Source organism: Lissotriton helveticus, chromosome 8, assembly GCF_964261635.1.
Source record: "Lissotriton helveticus chromosome 8, aLisHel1.1, whole genome shotgun sequence".
Taxonomy (NCBI): Eukaryota; Metazoa; Chordata; class Amphibia; order Caudata; family Salamandridae; genus Lissotriton; species Lissotriton helveticus.
Genome location: NC_136069.1, coordinates 1119086706 through 1119111486, shown reverse-complemented (window position 1 = coordinate 1119111486; position 24781 = coordinate 1119086706). Strand labels below are relative to the sequence as shown.

Here is a 24781-nt window from a genome sequence, read left to right as displayed (position 1 = left end):
GGTTTCTGCACATCCTGTCTTTCGGAGGAAATTACAGCAGGTTCCTGGCAATCCCAATGGGATTCCATTAGATAGTTTGGAAGACTGTACCCAACAGGAAGTTAGTGACATTTTGGAACGATTTCGACAGCGGCCTGGTGAGGCCTTACTTACATGGATGGTGCGTCTTTTTGAATTGGGTGCTGTTGGCATCATGTTGGATAGGGGAGATTCACTGAAATTTTTTTCCTTGAGTTCCGATTCTACTGTGCAAGATCATTTTCAGACTTATAATAATGCTGCTCAGGCCAGTTTACTTCAGATAGCAACAGAAGGTTGTAATCACAAGTACCCTACTGAATCTGATTGGCCCATGAATGACAAGCCATGGTATACTTTGAGAGATGCCCGCAGAGACTGAAAGAAGAGGTCATGAAAACTGCGATTTTTCTAGGTACATCTGATACATTGATGAATGATTTGTTGACTTCTTCGGTGCGGAATAGGATTATTCGTTCCGCCCCCGTTGCTTACAAGCAAGTTATGATGACATTGTCGATTAATCAAGCCGGTTCTACTTTGTCTGATGTACTTGAGGCTGTGCGTCAACTTGGTGAATTGGGTGAATGGTTTAAACCGGAAAGGCAATCTAGACCTGAGGGTCGTAGTGCTGGTAATTATCGATTTTCTAGACGTGACATGTATCTCGCCTTATTGGCTGATGGTGTGAAGAAGGAGGACATTGATGGTGAGCCGAATAACAAATTGTGGGCTTTATTCCGCAAACGTGGTTTGGACAAAAAGGAGGGTGCTAGGCAAGTGAATAAACAAGATCGTACTCATAATCATTCTAGTGGCAGTGAAAATGAGGATTACAGACACAATTCTAACAGGAATCACAGAAGTCGGAATGAAAGGGATGTGTCTCTCCGTGGTGCACGAGAGAGAGTGAGAGAAGGGGAGAGAGAGAGGGGGAGAGATGAGCATTTTGAAAGCAAATACAGAGAGGAGAGGGATGAATCTCCTGAATCCAGACTGAAAGAGAGACGACACGGGTTTTCTGAACGAAATTCACAATACTTTGTGGATGATAAAAATCCATTTTGTGAGGGAAACGAATATGAACAAGAAATAACATTACCAAGGAAATATGAGAGTCTTTACCCTGATTTGTCTTGGGCGTCAGAACGCCTTAAACATGACTAGGAAATAGGTCAAGCTCCGGTACGCAAATGGGCTCACAGAGACAACAGACCCTATGTAGATATCGACATTTTTTGGAGGCATCATAACATACAAAGGGCCCGAGCATTAGTTGATACAGGAGCGGAGGCCACCTTAATTTATGGAAACCCGAAAAAATTTAAAGGACAATTTTTCACAATTACTGGTTTAGGAGGTAACGAAACCCCCGCAGTACAAACTGATGTTGAGATGAAGATAGGTAGAATTCCCCGAAAGCAATATTCTGTATTGGTAGTTCCCCTTTATGAATATATAATTAGAATTGACATTTTAAAAGGCATGACATTATATTTAGATGATGGATGTTACCGATTTGGAGACAGAAATTACATATCATCAAAGTCCGTAAGAGTTGGACGTTTGAGAATTCCCCCTGTGAAAATTCCTCAAGCTACAAAAGTAGTTTCCCAGAAACAATATCGCATTCCAGGTGGACATGAAGAGATTAGTGCCACAATTCAGGATTTAGTGGATGCAGGAGTTATAACTCCAGTTACTTCTGCCTGGAATAATCCCGTATGGCCGGTGCGTAAGAATGATAATTCTTGGCGCATGACAGTTGATTACCGTGAATTAAACAAACATACACCCCCTTTACCTGTTGCAGTACCTGACATTATTACTTTAATTGTTATGTTATTATAGATTTCTTAAGCGCACTGTCACCAGAGGTTTCCTGGCGCTGATTGGATTGGAAAAGAAAGGGAGGAAGCAGGGGAGCAAAGAATTTAATGAGGGAAGAGTGTTGTTTTTAAGGATTTCCTGAAAGAAAGGAGGGAACAAGATGACTTAAGTGCGAGGGGGAGGGAGTTCCACAGCCTAGGGGCCAAGCAGGAGAAGCTACGGCCACCCGATCTTGCGAGTTTGAAACGGGGGACAACAAGAAGCGAGAGATGAGTAGACCTCAAGGTGCGGGGGGGGCAATAAGGAGTAATGAGAGATTTAAGGAAAGCAGGGGCAGGGCCAGTGAGAGCTTTAAAGATCAGGCAGTGAACCTTGAACGTAATTCTTTCGTTCACTGGTAGCCAATGAAGATGGCGTAATAAAGGTTGGGCCGACTGCCATTTGGGGATTTTGAAGACCAGCCGGGCGGCCTGGTTTTGGACGATCTGCAACCTCGATAGCAGAGATTGAGGGAGACCGTGGTAGATTGAGTTCGAGAAGTCCAGCCGGGACATCACCGGGGCTATTAGGACTTGCAGCAAGGCTTCAGGTGAAAGGAGGTGAGCGACTTTCCGGATCCTGTAGAGTTGAAACATGCAGGAAGATGTTACTGCGCTCACCTGTGCCTTGAGGGTGAGCCCGGAGTCGATCAAAATTCCGAGGCTCTTAACACATCCAGCAGGAGAAGGTGGTGTTCCAAGCTCAATCGGCCAGTACTGGGGGCCCCAGAACTGGGCACTTCTCCCCGGAAGGAGGAGCTCAGTCTTGCCTGGATTGAGCTTGAGCTGATTTTGGTTCATCCAATGCTGGATGTGTGTCATGGCAGTCTGAAAATTAGTGACGGCGACAGGGGACGTGAGGGGAAAAATAAGTTGTAAATCATCTGCGTAATTAAACACGGTGATATCCCATTTACCCAGGGAATGAAGGAGGGGTTGGAGGTACAAATTAAAAAGGAGGGGAGACAGAGATGATCCTTGAGGAGCTCCGCAGGACGAGGGGACACTGGTGGCACAGAAGGGACCCATGCTTACTGCCTGGGACCTCTCCTCGAGGAAGGATTTGATCCAAGACAGAGCAGCCCCACAGATTCCGGCGGATTCGACACGGTGGATTAAGATGTTATGGTCCACCGTGTCGAAAGCCGCCGATAGGTCGAGTAAAACTAGTGCCTGGGGATGTCCTTTGTCCTCGCTGCGCCTGAGATTATCCAGCACAGCGAGGATCACGGCCTCAGTGGAGTGGGCTGGTCTGAACCCGGCCTGGTTGGGTGCCAGGTAGTTGGATTCCTCGATAAAGTGTGAGAGGCAGGTCGTGACATGAGCCTCGAGGATTTTGGAAAAGAAAGGTAGGAGGGAGATGGGGCGATAGTTGGCCAGGACTGCTGAATCGGCGCCGGGCTTTTTTAAGAGGGGCACCAGTGTGGCCTCTTTAAATGAGCTGGGAACTGTGCCTGAAATGAGAGAGGAGTTGAGCAAGGGAAGAATACAGTGCGGGAGGGTATGGCAGATGTCGCGGAGCACGAAAGGAGGACAGCAGTCCTTGGGAGATCCAGACTTCACGCGAGAGGACAGTCTGGCGAGTGATTCCGGGTCGAGCGCAGGAAACTGAGAAAAGGTAGGTGTATTAGCAGGGGGGGGAACTGATACGGCGGAAGGAAGTGAGTGGGGAATGGAATTCTTAATAGCAATGATTTTATCTGTAAAAAAGGAGTTTAAAGCAGTGCAGGATTCCAAGGAAGGAGGTGGGATCGGGAGTGTCCTGGCGTCTGATGTCAATTCGCCAAGGACTTTAAATATCTCCTTGGATCTGTTGGGAGCTGTTTAGATCCTATTGGAGATGAAGGAAGTTTTGGTGGTGATAATTGCAGCTTTGTAGGCTTTGCGCGCAGACACATAGGCTTCCCTGTCGGGGCCGAGGTAATGGCGCCGCCATCTGCGCTCCAATTGGCGCAGCTCCAGATGTTGTTGCTTTAAGGTAGAATTATACCATTTGTGGGATTTATTAAGATGGGTGCGGGAGAAGCAGGTAAGGGGAGCAAAAGTGTCACTGGCCGTTGTTAACCAGTGTGAGATGTTAGCGTCCATGGTGTTGATGTCCAAGGACTCGGGGAGTGAAGGCTGGGTTTTAGCAAGTAGGGAGAGAAAAGCGGGCGAGTCCAGAGTTTTCCAGTTCCGGGCGAACCCTCCAGGCCGAGAGGGGGGCCTGACCAGGCCCTTTATGGGGATGGATGACTCGATCAGTGAGTGATCTGACCAGACACAGGGGGAGACAGTCGGACCGAGAAGTGAGATACCTTGAGTCCATATGTGGTCCAAGATGTTACCCCCGGTGTGAGTGGGGGAGATGACATGCTGCGTCAGATTGAGGCTAGAAAGTGCCTCAAACAATTCGGTGGCGTGGGGACCAGCGGCAGCATGGTTGAACCAGTAGTTGAAGTCGCCATATATGGCAACGCGAGCTGAGGAAGTCATGAGGGCAGCAAGCTGCTCACAAAAAGTGACAGGAAATAATGGCATCAGGGTGGGAGGGCGGTATAAGACGATAAGGGTCAGAGCCCCCGCTTCAGTTGGCAGGCTGATTACCAAGTTTTCAACATCAGGGAGGCATAAAGATGACGACTTAATGAGCGGTAGATCTTTGCGAATAATTGCTGCAACCCCTCCGCCACGGCGGCCGTGAGGCCGGTTGGCGTTCAGCAGATAATAGTTAGGGGGTAGGGCAGCCAGGATGTCAGGGAGGGATAGGTCGGATAGCCAGGTCTCGGTGAGCAGCAGGATGTCTGGGTTTTCCGCGATCAGCAAAAGAAAAATATCAGCGTGGTGTTGGGGAAGAGAGCGGGTGTTGAGATACAATATACGGATGCAAGTTTCCGGCGGCGCAGGGAGCAACTCAGGTGCACGGGTGAGTCTGGGAGAGACCAGGTCGGCCGCAATGCCGAGAGATGCCAAGCGGTCCCAGGTTGTGGATAGAAGAGCGCAGGGGGGCTGCTGGAGATTTCTAAGTGCAGCAGGGGAGTATGCCAAAGATTGGGCAGCATTTTGGGGCCCTGGGCCCGTCTGGGCGCGGACGGGCGCAGACGGGCTTGCCTTAGGCGCGCCTTCGGCGCGCAAACGGCGCGCCCGCTGCGCCCGTCCGCTGCGCGTACGTAAGAAGCACATGTTTTATGGCGATGGTAGGAGGCGTGGCCAATTGCAGTGGGCGTGGCCGGGGGGAGCGGCCGCTGGAGGCGGCGAGCAGGAGCTCCTATGGCCGCTGCAGCGTCACCTTGGGCTGCGCGGCGCTGACAGAAGCAGGGAGAGTCCCTGAGGGCAGGTAGGCTGGGGTTAAAATGAGCGCGAGCGAGCGCTGTAAAGATGAAGGTTAAATTTAAAAGTGGGGGATAGCTCGGGTCTATAACTCCCGCGGAAGGCAGGGGAGTTGTCCGGTCCAATTACAGTGAGCTAGCAGTCAGCTCCTTAAAAAGCTCAGGTGGGCGTGGCCTGTAGCGGTGGGCGTGACCAGGGAAGCGCGAGCGAGCGCTGTGATAAAAAAGATATAATTTTTAAAGAGTAAGGGTTAACTGAGGTCTATTACTCCCGCGGAAGGCAGGGGAGTTTGTCCAGTCCAATTGTGCTTGAGCTAGCAGTCAGCTCCTTAAAAAGCTCAGGAGGGCGTGGCCTGTTGCGGTGGGCGTGGCCAGGAAAGCGCGAGCGAGCGCTATGAAAGAAGAGGTATAATTTTTAAAAAATAAGGGTTTACTGAGGTCTATTACTCCCGCGGAAGGCAGGGGAGTTTGTCCAGTCCAATTGTGCTTAAGCTAGCAGTCAGCTCCTTATGAGGCTCAGGTGGGCGTGGCCAATTGCAGTGGGCGTGGCCGGGGGGAGCGGCCGCTGGAGGCGGCGAGCAGGAGCTCCTATGGCCGCTGCAGCGTCACCTTGGGCTGTGCGGCGCTGACAGAAGCAGGGAGAGTCCCTGAGGGCAGGTAGGCTGGGGTTAAAATGAGCGCGAGCGAGCGCTGTAAAGATGAAGGTTAAATTTAAAAGTGGGGGATAGCTCGGGTCTATAACTCCCGCGGAAGGCAGGGGAGTTGTCCGGTCCAATTACAGTGAGCTAGCAGTCAGCTCCTTAAAAAGCTCAGGTGGGCGTGGCCTGTAGCGGTGGGCGTGGCCAGGGAAGCGCGAGCGAGCGCTGTGATAAAAAAGATATAATTTTTAAAGAGTAAGGGTTAACTGAGGTCTATTACTCCCGCGGAAGGCAAGGGAGTTTGTCCAGTCCAATTGTGCTTGAGCTAGCAGTCAGCTCCTTAAAAAGCTCAGGAGGGCGTGGCCTGTTGCGGTGGGCGTGGCCAGGAAAGCGCGAGCGAGCGCTATGAAAGAAGAGGTATAATTTTTAAAAAATAAGGGTTTACTGAGGTCTATTACTCCCGCGGAAGGCAGGGGAGTTTGTCCAGTCCAATTGTGCTTAAGCTAGCAGTCAGCTCCTTATGAGGCTCAGGTGGGCGTGGCCAATTGCAGTGGGCGTGGCCGGGGGGAGCGGCCGCTGGAGGCGGCGAGCAGGAGCTCCTATGGCCGCTGCAGCGTCACCTTGGGCTGCGCGGCGCTGACAGAAGCAGGGAGAGTCCCTGAGGGCAGGTAGGCTGGGGTTAAAATGAGCGCGAGCGAGCGCTGTAAAGATGAAGGTTAAATTTAAAAGTGGGGGATAGCTCGGGTCTATAACTCCCGCGGAAGGCAGGGGAGTTGTCCGGTCCAATTACAGTGAGCTAGCAGTCAGCTCCTTAAAAAGCTCAGGTGGGCGTGGCCTGTAGCGGTGGGCGTGGCCAGGGAAGCGCGAGCGAGCGCTGTGATAAAAAAGATATAATTTTTAAAGAGTAAGGGTTAACTGAGGTCTATTACTCCCGCGGAAGGCAGGGGAGTTTGTCCAGTCCAATTGTGCTTGAGCTAGCAGTCAGCTCCTTAAAAAGCTCAGGAGGGCGTGGCTTGTTGCGGTGGGCGTGGCCAGGAAAGCGCGAGCGAGCGCTATGAAAGAAGAGGTATAATTTTTAAAAAATAAGGGTTTACTGAGGTCTATTACTCCCGCGGAAGGCAGGGGAGTTTGTCCAGTCCAATTGTGCTTAAGCTAGCAGTCAGCTCCTTATGAGGCTCAGGTGGGCGTGGCCAATTGCAGTGGGCGTGGCCGGGGGGAGCGGCCGCTGGAGGCGGCGAGCAGGAGCTCCTATGGCCGCTGCAGCGTCACCTTGGGCTGCGCGGCGCTGACAGAAGCAGGGAGAGTCCCTGAGGGCAGGTAGGCTGGGGTTAAAATGAGCGCGAGCGAGCGCTGTAAAGATGAAGGTTAAATTTAAAAGTGGGGGATAGCTCGGGTCTATAACTCCCGCGGAAGGCAGGGGAGTTGTCCGGTCCAATTACAGTGAGCTAGCAGCCAGCTCCTTAAAAAGCTCAGGTGGGCGTGGCCTGTAGCGGTGGGCGTGGCCAGGGAAGCGCGAGCGAGCGCTGTGATAAAAAAGATATAATTTTTAAAGAGTAAGGGTTAACTGAGGTCTATTACTCCCGCGGAAGGCAGGGGAGTTTGTCCAGTCCAATTGTGCTTGAGCTAGCAGTCAGCTCCTTAAGAAAGCTCAGGAGGGCGTGGCCTGTTGCGGTGGGCGTGGCCAGGAAAGCGCGAGCGAGCGCTATGAAAGAAGAGGTATAATTTTTAAAAAATAAGGGTTTACTGAGGTCTATTACTCCCGCGGAAGGCAGGGGAGTTTGTCCAGTCCAATTGTGCTTAAGCTAGCAGTCAGCTCCTTATGAGGCTCAGGTGGGCGTGGCCAATTGCAGTGGGCGTGGCCGGGGGGAGCGGCCGCTGGAGGCGGCGAGCAGGAGCTCCTATGGCCGCTGCAGCGTCACCTTGGGCTGCGCGGCGCTGACAGAAGCAGGGAGAGTCCCTGAGGGCAGGTAGGCTGGGGTTAAAATGAGCGCGAGCGAGCGCTGTAAAGATGAAGGTTAAATTTAAAAGTGGGGGATAGCTCGGGTCTATAACTCCCGCGGAAGGCAGGGGAGTTGTCCGGTCCAATTACAGTGAGCTAGCAGTCAGCTCCTTAAAAAGCTCAGGTGGGCGTGGCCTGTAGCGGTGGGCGTGGCCAGGGAAGCGCGAGCGAGCGCTGTGATAAAAAAGATATAATTTTTAAAGAGTAAGGGTTAACTGAGGTCTATTACTCCCGCGGAAGGCAGGGGAGTTTGTCCAGTCCAATTGTGCTTGAGCTAGCAGTCAGCTCCTTAAAAAGCTCAGGAGGGCGTGGCCTGTTGCGGTGGGCGTGGCCAGGAAAGCGCGAGCGAGCGCTATGAAAGAAGAGGTATAATTTTTAAAAAATAAGGGTTTACTGAGGTGTATTACTCCCGCGGAAGGCAGGGGAGTTTGTCCAGTCCAATTGAGAGAATTCAAAAGCATTCAGGGACCTGGTATGCTTCTATTGACATTGCTAATGCTTTCTTTTCTATTCCGATTGCCCCTGAGTGTCAGGAACAATTCAGTTTTACATGGAATGGACGTCAAATGACGTTCAGATGTCTTCCCCAGGGCTACGTGCATAGCCCTACGATCTGTCATCGGCTGGTGGCAGATCATTTAACTGAAGTTCCAGTGAATCCACAAATACAGGTGTGTCATTACATTGACGACATCTTAATTCAAGGTGAAACACAAGATATGGTTCAGACCCAATTAGATCAAATTGTAGCTCATTTACAAAGCAGAGGTTGGGAGATTAATCCAGGCAAATTGCAAGGTCCAGCACAAAGTGTAAAATTTTTAGGTATTAATTGGCATGAAGGGAATCGAGAAGTGATTCCACAAGTGAAACAGAAAATTGCAGAATTTGCAGTCCCGAAAAATAGAAAGGAAGCACAGAGATTTATTGGTTTATTTGGCTTTTGGCGTCAGCATATCCCACATTTGAGTCAAATTTTAGCCCCTTTGTACAAAGTTACCCGTAAAAAGAATGCGTTTGAATGGAATAAACTGCAACAAGATGCGTTTGATTTGGCGAAAGAAGCAATTCAGCATGCTTTGGGTTTGTGGCCTGTTCGTGATGGTGATGTGGATTTGAATGTGTCTGTGCAAGGCCCGTATGTGAATTGGAGTTTGTGGCAAAAACAAGGTAGGACAAAAGTACCTTTAGGTTTCTGGACTAAAAAGTTACCGGATGCTGGTGAACGTTACACCCCATTTGATAAACAGTTACTTGCATGCTATTGGGCTCTGGTGGATACCGAGCAATTGACTTTAGGACATGATGTGATTTTGAGACCTGAAATTCCTATTATGCAATGGGTTTTGAGTTCACCAAAAACTCACAGAATTGGACATGCTCAAGAAGCGAGCATAATCAAGTGGAAATGGTATATACAAGACAGAGCACGTGTAGGACCGAAGGGTGTTGCAATGCTACATGAGCAGGTGGCGCAGGCGCCGTCAGAAGAGGCAGAAAGTGATTACTCCGTACCTATAGTACAGGAATCCCCTGTTAAGTGGGGTAAGCCGTTCGATGATTTGTCCGTGGAGGACAGAAAACATGTATGGTTTACAGATGGTTCAGCAAGGTACATAGGAGAGAAAAGGCATTGGAAGGCAGTATCCTACAATCCGATCACACAAAAGTTGCTGAGTACCACAGATGAAGGGAAAAGTAGTCAATTTGCTGAATTATATGCTGTTTATCAAGTCTTGAAACAAGAATTGCCTGGTACATGTCATATTTTTACTGATTCTTGGTCCACTGCTAATGGTTTAGCTGTCTGGTTACCGACATGGCACTCACATGATTGGAAGCTTCATTCAAAAGAACTTTGGGGTAAGCATTTATGGTAAGAGATTTGGGAATTGCTTCCTCAGAGTAATGTTACAGTTTTTCATGTTGATGCTCATACACATGTAGATTCCCTTGACAAACTCTTTCACCAAATTGCAGATGAGAAATCTAAAATTTCTGAGGCAATGGTGGACAAACAAGATTTTGATTTGGCGGGATTGGCGAAATGGGCCCACCAGAAGTCAGGACATTTTGGAGAAAGAATCACTAGCAGGTGGGCTGCTGGCAGAGGAATTTATATTCCTCTCGATTTGATTAAAGATGCCATACTTCACTGTCCCATATGTCAGCATTCTAGACTACGAGAAGTGCCCCAAATTGTGAAAGGCCAACATAACCGTGGTAAATCTCCTGCACAAATTTGGCAAATAGATTACATAGGCCTTCTTCCCATGAGTCAAAATTGTCAATATGTTTGCACAGTTGTAGACACTTTTAGTGGTCTTTTAGTTGCATTTCCCTGTAAGAGAGATACCCAGTTAAACACTATTAAAACGTTAAAGCTTATCATTTAATACTATGGTGTTCCACTCCAAATACAGTCTGACAACGCATCTCATTTTAAAGGCAAATTGGTACAGGAATTCTGTATGGAAAACAACATTGAATGGGTGTTTCATATACCTTATTATCCACAGGCTGCAGGCCTTGTGGAGAGAATGAATGGTTTGTTGAAAGATCAGTTGCGTAAACCTTCTGATGGAACTTATAAAAATTGGAGAGATCATTTGTATTCTGCACTGTTGATTTTAAATAATCGCCCTTATCTGAATTCTACTTCCCCACTAATGCGTTTATTTCCTCCAGCTGTTGATGCTAAACCAAACACTGTTGAAAGTACAGTGATGTATTGGGAGATTTCCCCTGAAGCTCTTGCCCCATGTAGAGCGACCCCAGGTTCTGCAGGCTTGGACCTGCATTCTGTAAACACCATTACTTTAAAGAAAGGAGACATTACTGGTGTGGAAACTGGAATTGGTGTTCAAATACCCGTTGGAAGTTTTGGATTAATTGCCCCAAGATCTGGTTTAGCCTTAAAAGGTATCCAGGTACTCGGAGGTGTCATTGACAGTGATTATCAGGGAGAGATTAAAGTGATCCTGTTAAACAGTGGTGAATCGGATTTGCCGATGCATAAATCAGACCGAGTTGCTCAATTGCTAATTATGCCTGTCTTCAGTGGTGAGATTCAAAAAGGCACTGCCCCGACTCTGTTAACTGTTCGTGGAAAGAAGGGTTTTGGTTCCACTGATAATCCCAGAGCGAGAGTGTGGGTTCAGTCGCCAACAAATCCCCCTGAACAGGCTGAAATTATTGCAACAGGTCAGGACAATACTGTCCTAGTGATGAGGCCAGGGCAAGATAGCTGGGATGTAGTTCCAGCTGACAAATGTTATTTGCGAGAATGAATAATACCTGTATTTGATTTCGTTATCCTAGACCATCATATGGATTGCTGTTGCCGGAGGTGTCGTCGCTGGACTCCTTTTGGTCTGCTGCGCCGGGAGACGGGAGAACCCCCAGGATTGGACTGATTCCTTGGACCGAAGACGTCGTTCTTTTGCGTCGTGGGATTCCTCAGTGAACTTTTGGACTTCCCTTGCTACTCGCATAACCAACTCCAAACATTTTTGTTTGACCCCTATGCGCTCAGTGACGGATATTTTAGCAACATGCTTGGTTGCTGTCCCAGCTTCTATGGAGACACTTACACACTTTTTTAATCTTTCCGACGCCCAACCCAATGTAATTTTCAGTGACTTTGTGGCCTATGATTATTGTGCTTTATGTACAGTTTTAACTGATTCACAACCCCCATTTAATTCCCTAATCACAACTTATAATGTCACGGAGGGTGACCTCTGTTTCTTCATGACCTGCAACCCCAGAATTATTGGCAAGTGTGTCCAATTAAGACTCAAAAACGTTACCTCCTTCTCGGCCCATGAAAGAATTTTGTGTGTTACTAGAACACCACAATCATGTAACTCTGTTAAAAATAATATGACCTGTAGACGTTCTGTAGTTACAGCTAGCCACTATCGCATTGTATTATTACCCACTGGATGGCTATTTTCCTGTGGCAATACATCTTGGCCCTATATTCCTGCAAATATTACTGGTGGTCCTTGTGCTATTACTAGATTGAGTTTATTGATATTTTCCTCACATCCAGCTGTGATTTCCCGGACGACACGTGAAACCCCATCTTTAAGAGCAGATTGTGATTCCTCATTACATTTATTCTCTAAGTCTGAATATCTTAGTTTAGCTGTTTCTATTGTAGGTGTTCCGGCATTGTCAGTTTATAATGCGAAATCAATCGGAAAAAGTTCTTGCTGGATGGTTAAGTCTATTAACCATACTACTGCTGTCTTATCTGACCTTTTATTAGATGCCCAGGGTGAGCGTAGAGCCATTTTGCAAAATAGAGCCGCAATTGATTACCTTTTACTGAAACATGGTCATGGTTGTTGGATTTTGAAGGCCTTTGCTGTTTTAACTTATCTGATCATTCCAGATCCATTCAATCCCATATTGATAAACTCCATGAATTGACTGAAGAAGTTAGGCAACATATAGATCAAGGGTGGTTTGATTGGCTTTTCAGTTGGTTGCCTGATTTGCACTCCCTACGACAGGTGTTGGGGGGTGTTTTGATTGCTATTTGTATCCTGATTTACTATTTGTTGTTGTATTCAGTGTATCCCTTCATTTATCCAGATTTTTAGATCCCAAACCATGTCTAGGTCTGTTAGTTTTGTTTCCTATTATTCTTCATCAGATATTCGTTCTATTTGAATTGTATGTTGATTTTAGTGCAAGCTGTTAGTAGACGACAGTCATGGGTGGAATGTAGTGACCGGATCATTTGTTCTATTTTCTGAGTGATGGTGACTGTGGTCTACTACCATCTTAGTATAGTGGGTAGATCCCTATTTGTAGCCTATTCTTAGGGTTTGCCTATTGACTTTAACATAATTCAGTGCCCCTTTCTTTGTCTTTTGGCCTGAAAACTCACACTAGGAGATAGATGCTTTATTCCCGATTCAATATTACCTATTGGTAGGGCTTGCCTATGTACTTTGAAAGAGCTGTGCGTCTCTTTCATCTTTTTCGGTCCTGCAAGGCCAAAAACGAGAGAGACTCCATTTTCCTTTCCGCCTCTGCTGCCCGAGGCGCTTGTAGGTCAAAAGTAATATTTTAGTTATGAGCTGTTGTTCGCTGGAGAAGAACCGGTCAGAGCTGGCTCTTATCGGAAGAATGTAAAGGGGGCTCGAGTTTAAGACGCAACAACAGGTGGCCACTGTGGGAGCGTCGAGAGCTTGGGGCCTGGTACAGAAGTCTGGTGGGCGGCAGGTTACTGTCTGGAAATTTCCACGAATGAAGGGCTCTCTTTATTATCGAAATGCAACAAGGTAGAGTAGGCAGACGATCTTTGGAAGAGAGACGAGGCAGAAAATCTTTGGAAGAGAGACGAGGCAGACGATCTTTGGAAGAGAGACGAGGCAGACGATCTTTGGAAGAGACACGAGACAGATGATTCTTAGCCACACAGATGATCCTTTGGAAAGGCCGAAGTTATATCAATCGGTCTGTTAGAGTAGTTGGAGTTAGTTTGTGGCCAGTATTGGCATAATCAGAGTGAAGAAGTTAGTCGACGGATGGTTCTCAGAATAGTGAAAATTATACCGGCGGAGTGAAGCTTGGAGGTGGAGACAGTTCGTGGGAGAGAGGAGCAGTCAGTGCAGATTGGACGGTGTAGAGCTGAGAGATAGAGACGAAGACCAGAGAAGCGTTCCAGTGCTTTGAAGGGGTGACAGAGGTGGAGGTGCATAGCGGTTCAGACGTGTATCCGTGAGTGCAGAGCAAAGTCTGAGATGAGCCAAGGCACAGATGAGAGAGGGACCCAGACGACAGCCAGAACCGGACCTCGTAATTATAAGGTGAAGTCTGTCCTGCTATTATAGTGCGCAAATATATGCTAACTCTTTCCTTTACTTTTCAGGCTATGCTTAGATTGCTAGGTGCTAATATGAATGCAATATTTATTTTTATTGTTTAATAAAGGGACCCCAGTTCTTAATGAATGCATTTGAGTATTATTTCCATGATAGAGTTAACCTTTCTCTTTAGCCGGGTGCTGATGAACAGAAGGATGGGACATTCCCTTCTGAGAAGGTAACTGATGACAGGGGAGAGTGTAAGTCGAATCATATGGTAATTCTCAAATGTGGCGACTTGGCCACTTTTGTGTGTGAGGATTGGATCTCCTGTCCGGCATATAATAACAACAATTCATGTGAGATAGATACATCCAGTAGATATTAAGTATTTAGGAGATTCCCCAAGAGAGAGAGAGAGAGAGAGAGGTATTAATAGGACAGTGGGAAGAGATCGCTCAGGATAGAGCGTTAGATATATTAGAGCTGCTCCCCGAGGAGCGAGGGAGTAGAGTAGTCCAGGCCGGATAGTCGTGGGCCTACAAGTGGGGACACTATAAAGGGAGATCGCTCAGGATAGAGGGTTATGCATTAGTGCTGCTCCCCGACACGAGAGGGAGTAGATTAGCCCGAGCCAGATTGTTGTGGGGCTATCGGTTGATACAATAGGATGTAAGATGGAATTCCGTAGTATCTCTAGGATTTAGTAGTATATTAGCTGTGTAAGCTTGTATATATTGTGGGTTCCCCATTCCCAGGTAAATACCCCAGGTACTGTTGTAAATAGGGTCTCGGAAGGGATGAAGTTACGTGATGACTTTTTTTGTGGTGTTTGGGTGAGCTGATAACTTGGTCAGAAAATCCGGTCATTACAGTCCTACAGCATGTTTGCAAGTCTATGATGTTCTGCTCTCTGCAGGCCCAGTCCCTGGAGACAGCGCTGATATCTTGTTGGAGTGTGGTCTTCATGTCAGCAATAGCGGCTAGTATTCTGTCAAACTGCATTTGCATCAGTGAAGCTGCATCCTCGGGTTCCACAGTCTTCCCCTGTGCAGCCAGTGCAGGCTCTGCCGTCCCCGTCAGAGCACTGGTTGGTTTGGCCCTGGGTTTTCCCATAGCACGTTAGTGTTGTGCCACCCAGAGGAACTGACCTCAGCTGTGCAGTAGGGAGTAAGCATCCCTCTAGCTGAGTGGGTTACGGGTGATTAATATCTAGCAGTGTGGGAAGTCCAGCCCTGTGATACCTTGCCAGGGTCAGAGGTGCCACATGTGCCTACCATTCCAACAGGGGCTTTCCCTCAATCTGTGTCCATACAATACAAGCCAGACTTATCAGAGCCTCCCCAGCCCAAGCCATGGCCTGTAACTAGCTGTAGTCTAGCTCCTTTCCGTAAGACCACTTTGGGCCACATCTGGTGAAGAACTCTCAGGCTCCTCCACTGGGCGCAGGAGCATGTCAATTCTTATCTGATCTCTAATGGCCTGTTGCTGCGAGAGTGTGAATAACTGGGCCCATACCAAGTTCCAGTTTGGGGTATTGCCAACAAAGTTCAGGTCTGCAGGATAATAGGCCGCTGTGTTGAGGTATGAGCACCATGCAGCCATTGGTCGAGAAGTAGCACGGCAGAAGCAGGCTGTTTGCAATGCTCCTATCTGTGCTGCACTCCCTGGTCCTCAAGAGTGGATCTCCAGCGCACCCCACAGGTACCCCACTGCCAGGCAGGGCGACTCCATGTGCCAGTAGCCGCTGGGCTCATGCGCCACCACCCCAGCAGCACAGCCTCACCTCCTCAGGGAAAGCCAAGCAGACAATAGAAGAGTCGGGCAGGCCCACAGTTAACCAAGGTCCATGGAACCTGTCTGGTGTGGTCGTCTTTTATTCTCTGCATGCCGGGGCGTCGGGCGGTGAGCATCTGGCAGTCATGTCAAGAAGGCAGGCCCACACAGACCACACTATACACTGATCACGAAAGGGACCGCGGGCACATCACCAGTCACTCGCCACTGAACCCCCATGCATCAGTCATTGCAGGCACTGCTCGTTGGGGCCTGCTGAGGTCAGCTCAGCCACCCTGCAACCAGAGTTTTGTACGCAAGTAGTGGGGCTGCACCTGTACTGTCGCTGGTTGTATGAGCGTCCGCTCACCCCGGCGAGACAAACTCACCATCTGCTGCTGCATAGGCCGACCAGGGCGGCTGCCACGACTCCTGTTCCCTCGCTCCTCAGCCATCAAAAACACTCGGCCAGGCAGTCTAGCCAAGCGCGACCACAGACAAGGCACTGTGATGTCTGCCATCTTGACGGGCTAGCCTCACCCCTGATGTTCTTAGCCTCAATGATGATTTATTTTTGTGCTTTACTGCAACCCATTAATCATAGCTACAGCCCTGTCGCACGCCCTAACTTGAAGGTCTCGAGGTGAGGCACATGGCCCATACTTTGTGGGTAAGCATATGTTTCAGCCTGTATCTGACTTTCCTTTACCACAATTGTTTTACAGTAATCACAATATTCACCTACATGATGTGTGTTTCTCACCTAAACATGACACAGCACAGATGGAGCCACTATTTTATCCATTAAGGTACGCTGGCCTATATACATATGATGACTATAGGTTTTCTCATGGTCTTTTTGCATATATTTACTCTGGGTTGCTACAGGTTCAATACCAGTGGTTACTTGTCTTCAACACTAATTGTATTCTGTTTTTTCTACATTTTATTGCTGGGAAAGTGACATTATTTGTCCTGATGAATGCCCTGTAACCTGTTTTAAGGGTATATGATAGGCAAAAACATGTCTACCTTCTTCCAACTATTGGGTTGAATTATCCTACTCTTAGTTTTCCCTCCATCCTTTAGGAACATGAATAAAATACATTTTCTTTTAAAATTGTACACAAGAGAGCATCTTATGAAGTTTAAAGATGAGGGTAAGAGCGCTCATTGTAATATTTGGGATTTTAATAAAATAGTAATCTTGTAGAATATAAGCACTGCTCATTTGCATGTGGAACAGATTTAACTCTCTCTCTTGTGATACCTAAAATGTCCTCCCATTTTTTTAAAGAGCTTTATATAGCGTGAACTAGACCTGAAGATATCAGGTATCAGAGCGCTTTACATGAACACCAGTTTCATTACGCAAGGACACATTCATTTTTTTTAGGCATGGGGAGATTAAGTGATTTGCCCAGAATCACAGGATGTTGAGCATCGTTGTCGAGACTCAAATCCTGTTCCCCAGCATTGAAGTTGAGCGCTCTAGCCATAAGTATACACCCTCTCCCCATAAAATTGCATCGCTTAAAATTGCATATGTCACAATCTCAGAATGTGGCGAGGAACTTCTATGCATTTTATTGACTGCTTGTTCCCTGTTGAAGCACTGCTGTGAGTTTACTAACTTAGTGGAGAACTACTCACCTGACTTAGCATTCTTAAACGAACTTGGTTAAACCAGAACTGCATCCCAGAACTAGTGTTTGCAGTACCCAGAGAGTATAGTTTTTTAGGGTAGACCGCAAGGACAAATGAGGAGGTGGGATTGCCATTATTTATCGAAACCACCTCAAAATCATGGGGGAAGAAGTCTTCCCAAGTTGACTTTGAGGCAGTTTTGTTTAATTGCAAAATTAACAATAGGGAAGTGTTTAATGGTCTTCTCATTTACCGAACACCGGGACCAAAAACTATGTTTCTAGCTACATTAAACTAATATATTGAGTCCTGTATACAGTATCCCAATTTCACAGTCTTATTGGAATTTATTTTTCATCTTGAAGATCGTAAGAATACTGATACAGAGAAATTGATAATCTAAACTCCTTTGATTTCGTGCAATTGTTTGATCAACCTACAACGTGGATGGCCATACTCTAAATGTCATTTTCTCTAACTATAATGGTTTGAAGATTAAATCTCTTTTACCATTGATGTGGTCGGATCACAAAGATATATTGTTTACTCTAAAAACACAAAAAAGTGAATCCAGGTATGAGTTCACAGCAGTGTCTCAAAATCAAAGCCTGGAAAGCCTGGAAAAAGATGCGCTAAACTAATTTTCTTGAGACCCTGGGGAACACTCAGCCTTTGGTACAGCCAGACCTGGATACGGAAGTTTTGAATTATAAGGATTGGATTAATGCTGCAGTTGCACTAACTGTTCCCCCCAAAACGTAAAAGAAAGAAGTAACCCTACTGCACCCTAGTTTTCTACACAATTCAGACCTTTTAAGCAAAAGCGTAGACGCCAAGAAAGGGCATGGAGGGACAAATATAGTGTGACAGAAAAATATACATGTAAACAACTCCTACAGGAATATAAGTGGCTGATTGTTGAAAACAAAAATCTGAATATTTTACGGATAAAATTAATTTGACTAAAAACTTGGTTAAGGAGTTATTTAATACAGTTAAAAAATTGGTTAGATTGGGTACTCAAAATCTGTTGTACCGGATTAGCTGATGTGTAATCAGTTAGCTAATTGCTTCCAAGGTAAGATCCAGGGCCTAGGAGTCTGACCCTCTTTAATACATGTGTGGTGCCTCTGGCCAAACTGATGAGATCATTTGGTTGCTCCACTGTATCATATGCAGATGATACACAAATTGTAGTTTCAATCTCAAGAGATTCATCAGAAGTTGCAAATTGTTTTAGATCTTGTATGCAGGAAGTTGTGAGCTGGATGAGTAACAACTGTCTGAAATTAAATTCAGAAAAAAAACGAGGTTCTATTGTTTGGAAAAGACACTGCTTTCTGGCATTCCTCCTGGTGGTCTCAGGAATTAGGTCCCCTACCTTCTCACACCTCTAAGGTAAGAAATCTAGGGATTATTTTTTGAGAGCAGATAAATCAAACTACTTCTGCATGTTTCTTCCTTCGAACATTAAACATATGTTGCAGTTCATTCCCATTGATCTATAAATAACAGTTATTACCTCCATCTGTCTAAGATTGATTACTGTAATGCCCTTTATTCGGGCATCCAAAAAAGACATTTAAGTAAATTACAGGCACTTCAACATGCTGCTGCCCGACTAACAGTTTGACCCTTGAGAATTCTTGATCTGAAAGATTGACTACTAAACATTTATCTATGAAGTCTCTAGCCACAATGACTTAATTAGTTTGAATCTTGTTACTTTAACCTTTTTCCTGTTTCCCCCTTGTTGGACTTCACTTTTAGATTTTGGTGAAATCACATTTCCCACCCTCGTTTTACTCTGCAGGTTGTATATTGGCCTCTTTCAGAGCTATTACTAAAACTGTCCAAAATATCTGAGTGACGTCTGGTGGAGTCTGACCAAAACTCTCCTATGGCTGTATTTTTCATTTCTAGAGTTGCAGAATATAGTGCAAATGTAAATATATTTGGGCCTATTCAGAAACGTTGTTTTGTGTTATGTAAAGTGGTAATACAGTAGTACTACTCATGTACCACAAAATGCAATTCACAAACCTATCGCTAAAGACCTCTGCCTTCACCTCTCCTTTCTTTCTGTCTGGCGAGGAATGCGCATGCGCAGGCTCCCGCGCATGAGCAGTTCCAAGAAGAAGGCTAGATGGACAAGGATGACCCCGCGATAAGGTAAGTTTTATTTAAATCTTATTTTAGGCTTTTTAATGTCATTTAATATTGGGGCGGGGGGCGGGCGGCGGGCGTGCGTCGCGTAACAGAAATATGCGGAGAGGCATGGAGATTGGCTCAATCTCCGTGCCTCTCCGCGTATGTTCCTTACGCGATTTCTGCCCACCCCTAATTAATTTTAGTAGTAAATGTGGGAGGAACAAAGGGAGTGGCTAAAAAAATGGATATTACTTAATACTAAGTAAGAGGGATTTAGGAAGATTTAAGGAGGGGTTTAGGAACAGTCATTGTTGGAACTTGGTTTATTGGTTGAGGGGGGTGAAACCCTTCTCAAACAGTAACCACAATTTCTGTTAAACCTGTGCTTAAGCCTCTGGCGGCTTGGTATAAAGCAGTCAGCATTAACATAAAGGCAATGTGTAAAGTATTTATGCAGCTCTTCAAACAGTAATAAAGTAAAAGCACAACACAAGAAAAATCCCACACCAATTTCGAAAAATAGCGTAAATCTAATAAATAAATTGACACCACAACAACAAAAATCCAATTAGTAGAACCAGAGATATCCAATTTTAAAGATGTCAGGTAAGTTAAGCACCTAAAAGCACAAAGCACCACTTGCGGTTATCTGGTTGTGCGAGACCAGGTGAAAGTCACAAGTTCAGGCCTACTACAATGGAGAATGGGCCAGATGCCGTGACCAATTTCTTCACTAAACTGTTTGTTGATAATTGCCTCCTTGTTGTTTTTTACATTTTTTATTTACTTAAAAAGGTTTTATATAACGCTAGCTCCACCCATGGGTATCAGAGCGCTTTAAATAAGTTTGAAGATAGTACAGTACAATATATTATTAAATGCACATAGTACACTATATATATATAATCTGACACAGGATGCACCTGCTAAAACTCATTTCAGGGCTAAATCTACATTCATGCCCATACTCCCACATGATTGTATAGATACCTTTCATGATTGTATTATTAAGGGGTTGGTTGACTTAAGAAAGAAAAATACCCGAGGACATAGTAGGCTCAGAAATAATCTCTCATTTTCCCAAAGAAAAGCACTGAAAACACTACATGATGATACCAATATAGTGATACGTCCTGCCGACAAGGGCGGTAACATTGTTATACTTGACCGAGAGGCCTACATTACTGAGGGACAACAACAACTCAATGACACCAACTTCTATATACCAGTAAACATTGAGGTTTACAATCAGAGTATTACAGACATTTGGGACAAATTACAGATGTGGAAAGATAAGGGGCTCCTTGTCTGGGAGGAGTATTGCTATCTGAAAAAAGACTTTCCAAGGCTCCCCATCTTATACCTATTACCGAAACTCCATAAACATGCTACCAACCCTCCAGGACGTCCCATAATCTCCTCAATTGGCAGTATTAGTGAAAATATTTCAAAGTATGTGGACCATTTTCTTCGAGACTTTGTTATAACACTGCCCAGTTACATCAGAGACACTAAGGATTTTCTGTGTCAGATTGAAACCACTAAGTGGGATCCTGAATTCATTTTTATTGTTTTGGATGTACACTCACTGTATACCATAATCAACCATCAACATGGGTTACAGGCATGTGATCATTTTTTTAGCAAAAGATCTATGTGCTATCGAGAATATTCTAAAATGGTAATGGAAATGATGCAATTTTGCCTGACTAACAACATTTTTTCCTTTAATGGCGCCCTCTACAGGCAAACCAATGGAACTGCCATGGGTTCTTGCTTTGCCCCAAGCTTTGCTAATTTGTTCATGGGATATTGGGAGCAGGAAATTCGTGGCAGCAACACCTTAGCGAAGGACTTTGAGAAGGTCATCGTGTGGCTTCGCTACATTGATGACCTCTTCATCATATGGAGGGGGAATAAAAGTGATGCTGAGAACTTTATTACCAAACTTAACTGTAACAAGTATAACATTCTCTTGTCCGGTAATATCAGTGGTACTCATACTGAATTTCTGGATGTGAGACTGGACATAAAAGATCTCAAGATATGTACCTCTTTGCATCGTAAAGCTACGGCAGGTAACAGTGTTCTCCACGCCCTCAGCAGCCATCCAGAGGCACTCAAATGGAGTATTCCTTACGGTGAGCTGTTGAGGGCTAAGAGAAACTGTAATACCTCAGATTCCTATCTAAAAGAGCAGGCCATCATAGTGACTAGATTTGCAAGCAGGGGATATCCTAGTTGGGTACTCAAAAAGGCCATAGAGAGAGCTAATGGAATTGAGAGATCGCGATCCCTAGAGGACCATCAGGGTAATGATACTGAAGAGAATGATGAGGCTACAAGATTAATATTGACCTTCAACTCTGAGACAGACAAAGTCAAAAAAATCCTGACAAAGAATTGGGATATTTTGAAAACAGATTCCATTCTGGGTAGTGGCATGCCAGACAGACCCTCCATTACCTATAAGAGGAATAGGAATATATGAGATCTAGTGGTCAAAAATGACATCACTCTATATCCCAAAATCTCAGAACATGGGTTGGTGGGTTTCTACCCCTGTGGTCATTGTAAGGCCTGTAAATGCAGCAAATACAGGGGATCTGTTGAATATGGTGGCATTACTAAAAATCTAACACAATTTCTTACATGTAGTACAACTTTTGTTGTCTACACCATCGAGTGTACCTGTAAACTCTGGTATATTGGCAGCACTAGCTGTGCTGCCAAAAAAAGAATCCTCGAACACCTGAGGGCCATTACCAACAGGGACCCTAAGTACCCTGTCGCACGCCATTTTGAACAACTACACTTTTCCAATACTGCTGATTTGAATTTTTTCATTTTGGAACATGTTCCTAGGCATCCCAGAGGAGGCGATAGGGTGCTCAGTCTAAGACAGAGAGAATCCCGGCTCATAATTGAGTTCCAAACGAGATTCCCTGGGGGTCTCAACATGGACGAGGAACTTGCCAGTCATTTGAAAGATTAAGATGCTCATTAGCTTCTTTTAGTCTTAGCTCTATATAATTTCCATGTACTCTTCTACTCTTCTTCTGTACATGTAACGTATTCCGTATATTCATTGATTTTAAATGTATTTGTCATGTTTTTCATTCCATAGGAGGAAAGGAAGGGGCCCATCACTGGAACTCACCTGCACGGGCGCACCTACCCTTTGCACTCTGGGAATCACTGCTCTCCACTAAGTCACATTTTGATTACCGGCTTGTAAGGTCTGAATATTGAATTTAACCATTATGTACAGCGGGACTGTCGTTCCATACAGTATTTTCTTTTGAGTACTCTTTGTGAATTTTCGCTGAGGATTTTAAAACTATACCCATTCATGAGGAATAATGAATGCTGTGGTGATTACAAAAAACAGAATTTGAGTTAACCACGTGCTGATATTACCATGTTTTTGACTGAGTTAATACCTCGCTTAATGAGAAATTCAAGAGTTGGGCTGTGTATTTTACATGTATTTTACATATATTTCTTACGTATGGAGTATAATATATACTTCCCCAATGATATTGTGTGCCAGACTGTAGGAGTGGGAATCAAATACTGCCTCGCTGGATATGAAACACTAGACTGGTGTATTTTCTTTAACTCTGGTTATGTATTTAATATGAACAGAAAAGGCAATGAATAGAATGTATTTTACATGAATTCAACATGTCTTTTATTTCGAATCACCTTTGTGCCATCATTTACCATTCCAAGATGTCTGCCAACTTCAGGCACTAGTCCTATTTCAGTTTTGATATGTGTTTTTTCAATCTTGAACTTTACTTAAATGCCGGTTCGTGTTTATGTTGGGTTACACGTGAACAAGGCTGTTTAGCTGAAACTCGTTGTGTAATTAAAACTGCAAATCCTACTACCGGGTTCCTTTGCCTTTTTTCCTGAGAGCGCATGACGAACTTTGTTTCCTTGGAGATATACATATATATATATATATAAATATATATATATATATCCAGTAAAAAATGCAGCATTCGGACAGGGTAAATAGAGAGAACACATTAAAACATATAGTTTGCACTGGTATATAAGTAATGGAGAGTTATTTGCAAACAAAAAGTGGCAAAGGAAGTTACAAGTTTTATACAGCAACAGAAGGTAAGCTCAGAAGTCTGTGAATAGCGGGAGTAGGTTAGGTGTGAAAGGAGAGGTGGAGTAATGGAAGGATGGGGCAAGGGGGGAGGAGAGAGGGTAGGGAAGAGGAAGGGCATGAAAGGTCGAAGGGTGTGACGGGGTAGATAGGTGGGCGGGAGAAGGGAGAGAGTATAGCATGTGAGATAAGAGAAGGTTTAAGGGCCCCAATATTCGTTAAGAAGGTGTAGCTTCAGATCTTTTTTGAAGCTGACTTAAGAGGGGATACAACGCAAATCTGTAGGGAGGGCATTCCAGATGTTAGGAGCATTACCAGAGAAAGAATGAGATTGTGAGGCTTTCTTTTTTAGCAGAGGGGGGATGAGGAGGAGAGAGTTGGTGCTTCTCATCGGTCGGGAGCAGCCCGCTTTTTTTAGTTTACTTGAGAGGTAGATCAAGGTCTTTTGATGAAGGGCTCTGTGTGTAATGCAGGCAATTTTTTAGGTGGATCTGTCTTCGAGAGGAAGCCATTTAAGGACTTTAAGGGCAGGGGAGATGCGGTCAAAGCGTGTCTGTTATAAGCCTGGCCGCTAGGTTGAGTACAGATTTGAGGGGGGCAGGGTGAACTTTGGGGGTTCTGGAGAGGATAGCGTTGCCATAGTCCATTTTCGAGAGGACTAGAGATCGGACAACTGATTTGCAATCTTCAGCTGGAATGAAGGGTTTTATTTTTTTGTGCTGACGTAGCGTGAAAAGTGCTCCCTTAGCCGAGTTTTTTATATGGGAATTGAGAGTTAGCTTGTTGTCAATGGTTATACCCAGAGATTTAACTGATTTGGATAAGGAGAATGGGCAGTTGAGGGCATTAAGGTCAGAGATTCATGATTGGATAGGGAGTGAGTTGTTTTTAGGGGAGAAAAGAATGATTTCAGTTTTATTAGGGTTGAGTTTGAGGTGGTTGGAGTGGAACCAGGATTGGATCTTAGTCAGGGTGTTGTTAAGGTGCAGGACATCAGAGTGGGATTTAATTTTGTAATACAGTTGGGTGTCATCAGCATATATGTGGTAGTTGATCCCGGCTTGCTTTAGTATGATGGTAAGAGGTTCCATAAAGAGGTTGAAGAGAGCTGGAGAGAGAATAGAACCTTGGGGGACACCAAGAGAGACATGAGTGGGGTTAGAGAGACAGTTTTGGATTTTGATTTGCTGAGTTCTATGTCAGAAGTAGGAAGTGAACCAGTTAAGGACAGGGCCATTTAGGCTGAAGAAAAATTTGAGTACATTAAGTAAGGTTGAGTGGTTGACTGTATCAAATGCAGCAGTGAGGTTGAGGAGAATGAGTAGGCAGGACTCACCCTTCTCCAGGGTGTGGTGGATATCGTCAACAATTTTTAGCAATGCAGTTTCGGTGCTACAGCCTTTACGGAAGCCGTATTGTAAAGGG

General features: G+C 45.4%; 1 protein-coding gene across 1 annotated transcript; it reads left to right on the top strand.

Moving 5' to 3' along the window:
- Positions 1-678: 678 nt before the first annotated feature.
- LOC144773858 (uncharacterized) lies at positions 679-11121 on the top strand. The gene is made up of 4 exons (XM_078658945.1): positions 679-727; positions 1520-1859; positions 8280-9694; positions 10520-11121. Exons 1-4 carry the CDS (start codon positions 679-681, stop codon positions 11119-11121), a joined length of 2406 nt encoding a protein of 801 aa, XP_078515071.1.
- Positions 11122-24781: the final 13660 nt, after the last annotated feature.

What these genes read in the sequence shown, in the direction of transcription:
- LOC144773858 (XM_078658945.1), top strand. Translation starts at nt 679, where the DNA reads ATGTATCTCGCCTTATTGGCTGATGGTGTGAAGAAGGAGGACATTGAT. An exon ending in GAAGAAGGAGGACATTGATG is followed by an intron (nt 728 to 1,519) that starts GTGAGCCGAATA and finishes CATTATATTTAG; the next exon opens with ATGATGGATGTTACCGATTT. An exon ending in TCATTCAAAAGAACTTTGGG is followed by an intron (nt 9,695 to 10,519) that starts GTAAGCATTTAT and finishes TATTTCCTCCAG; the next exon opens with CTGTTGATGCTAAACCAAAC.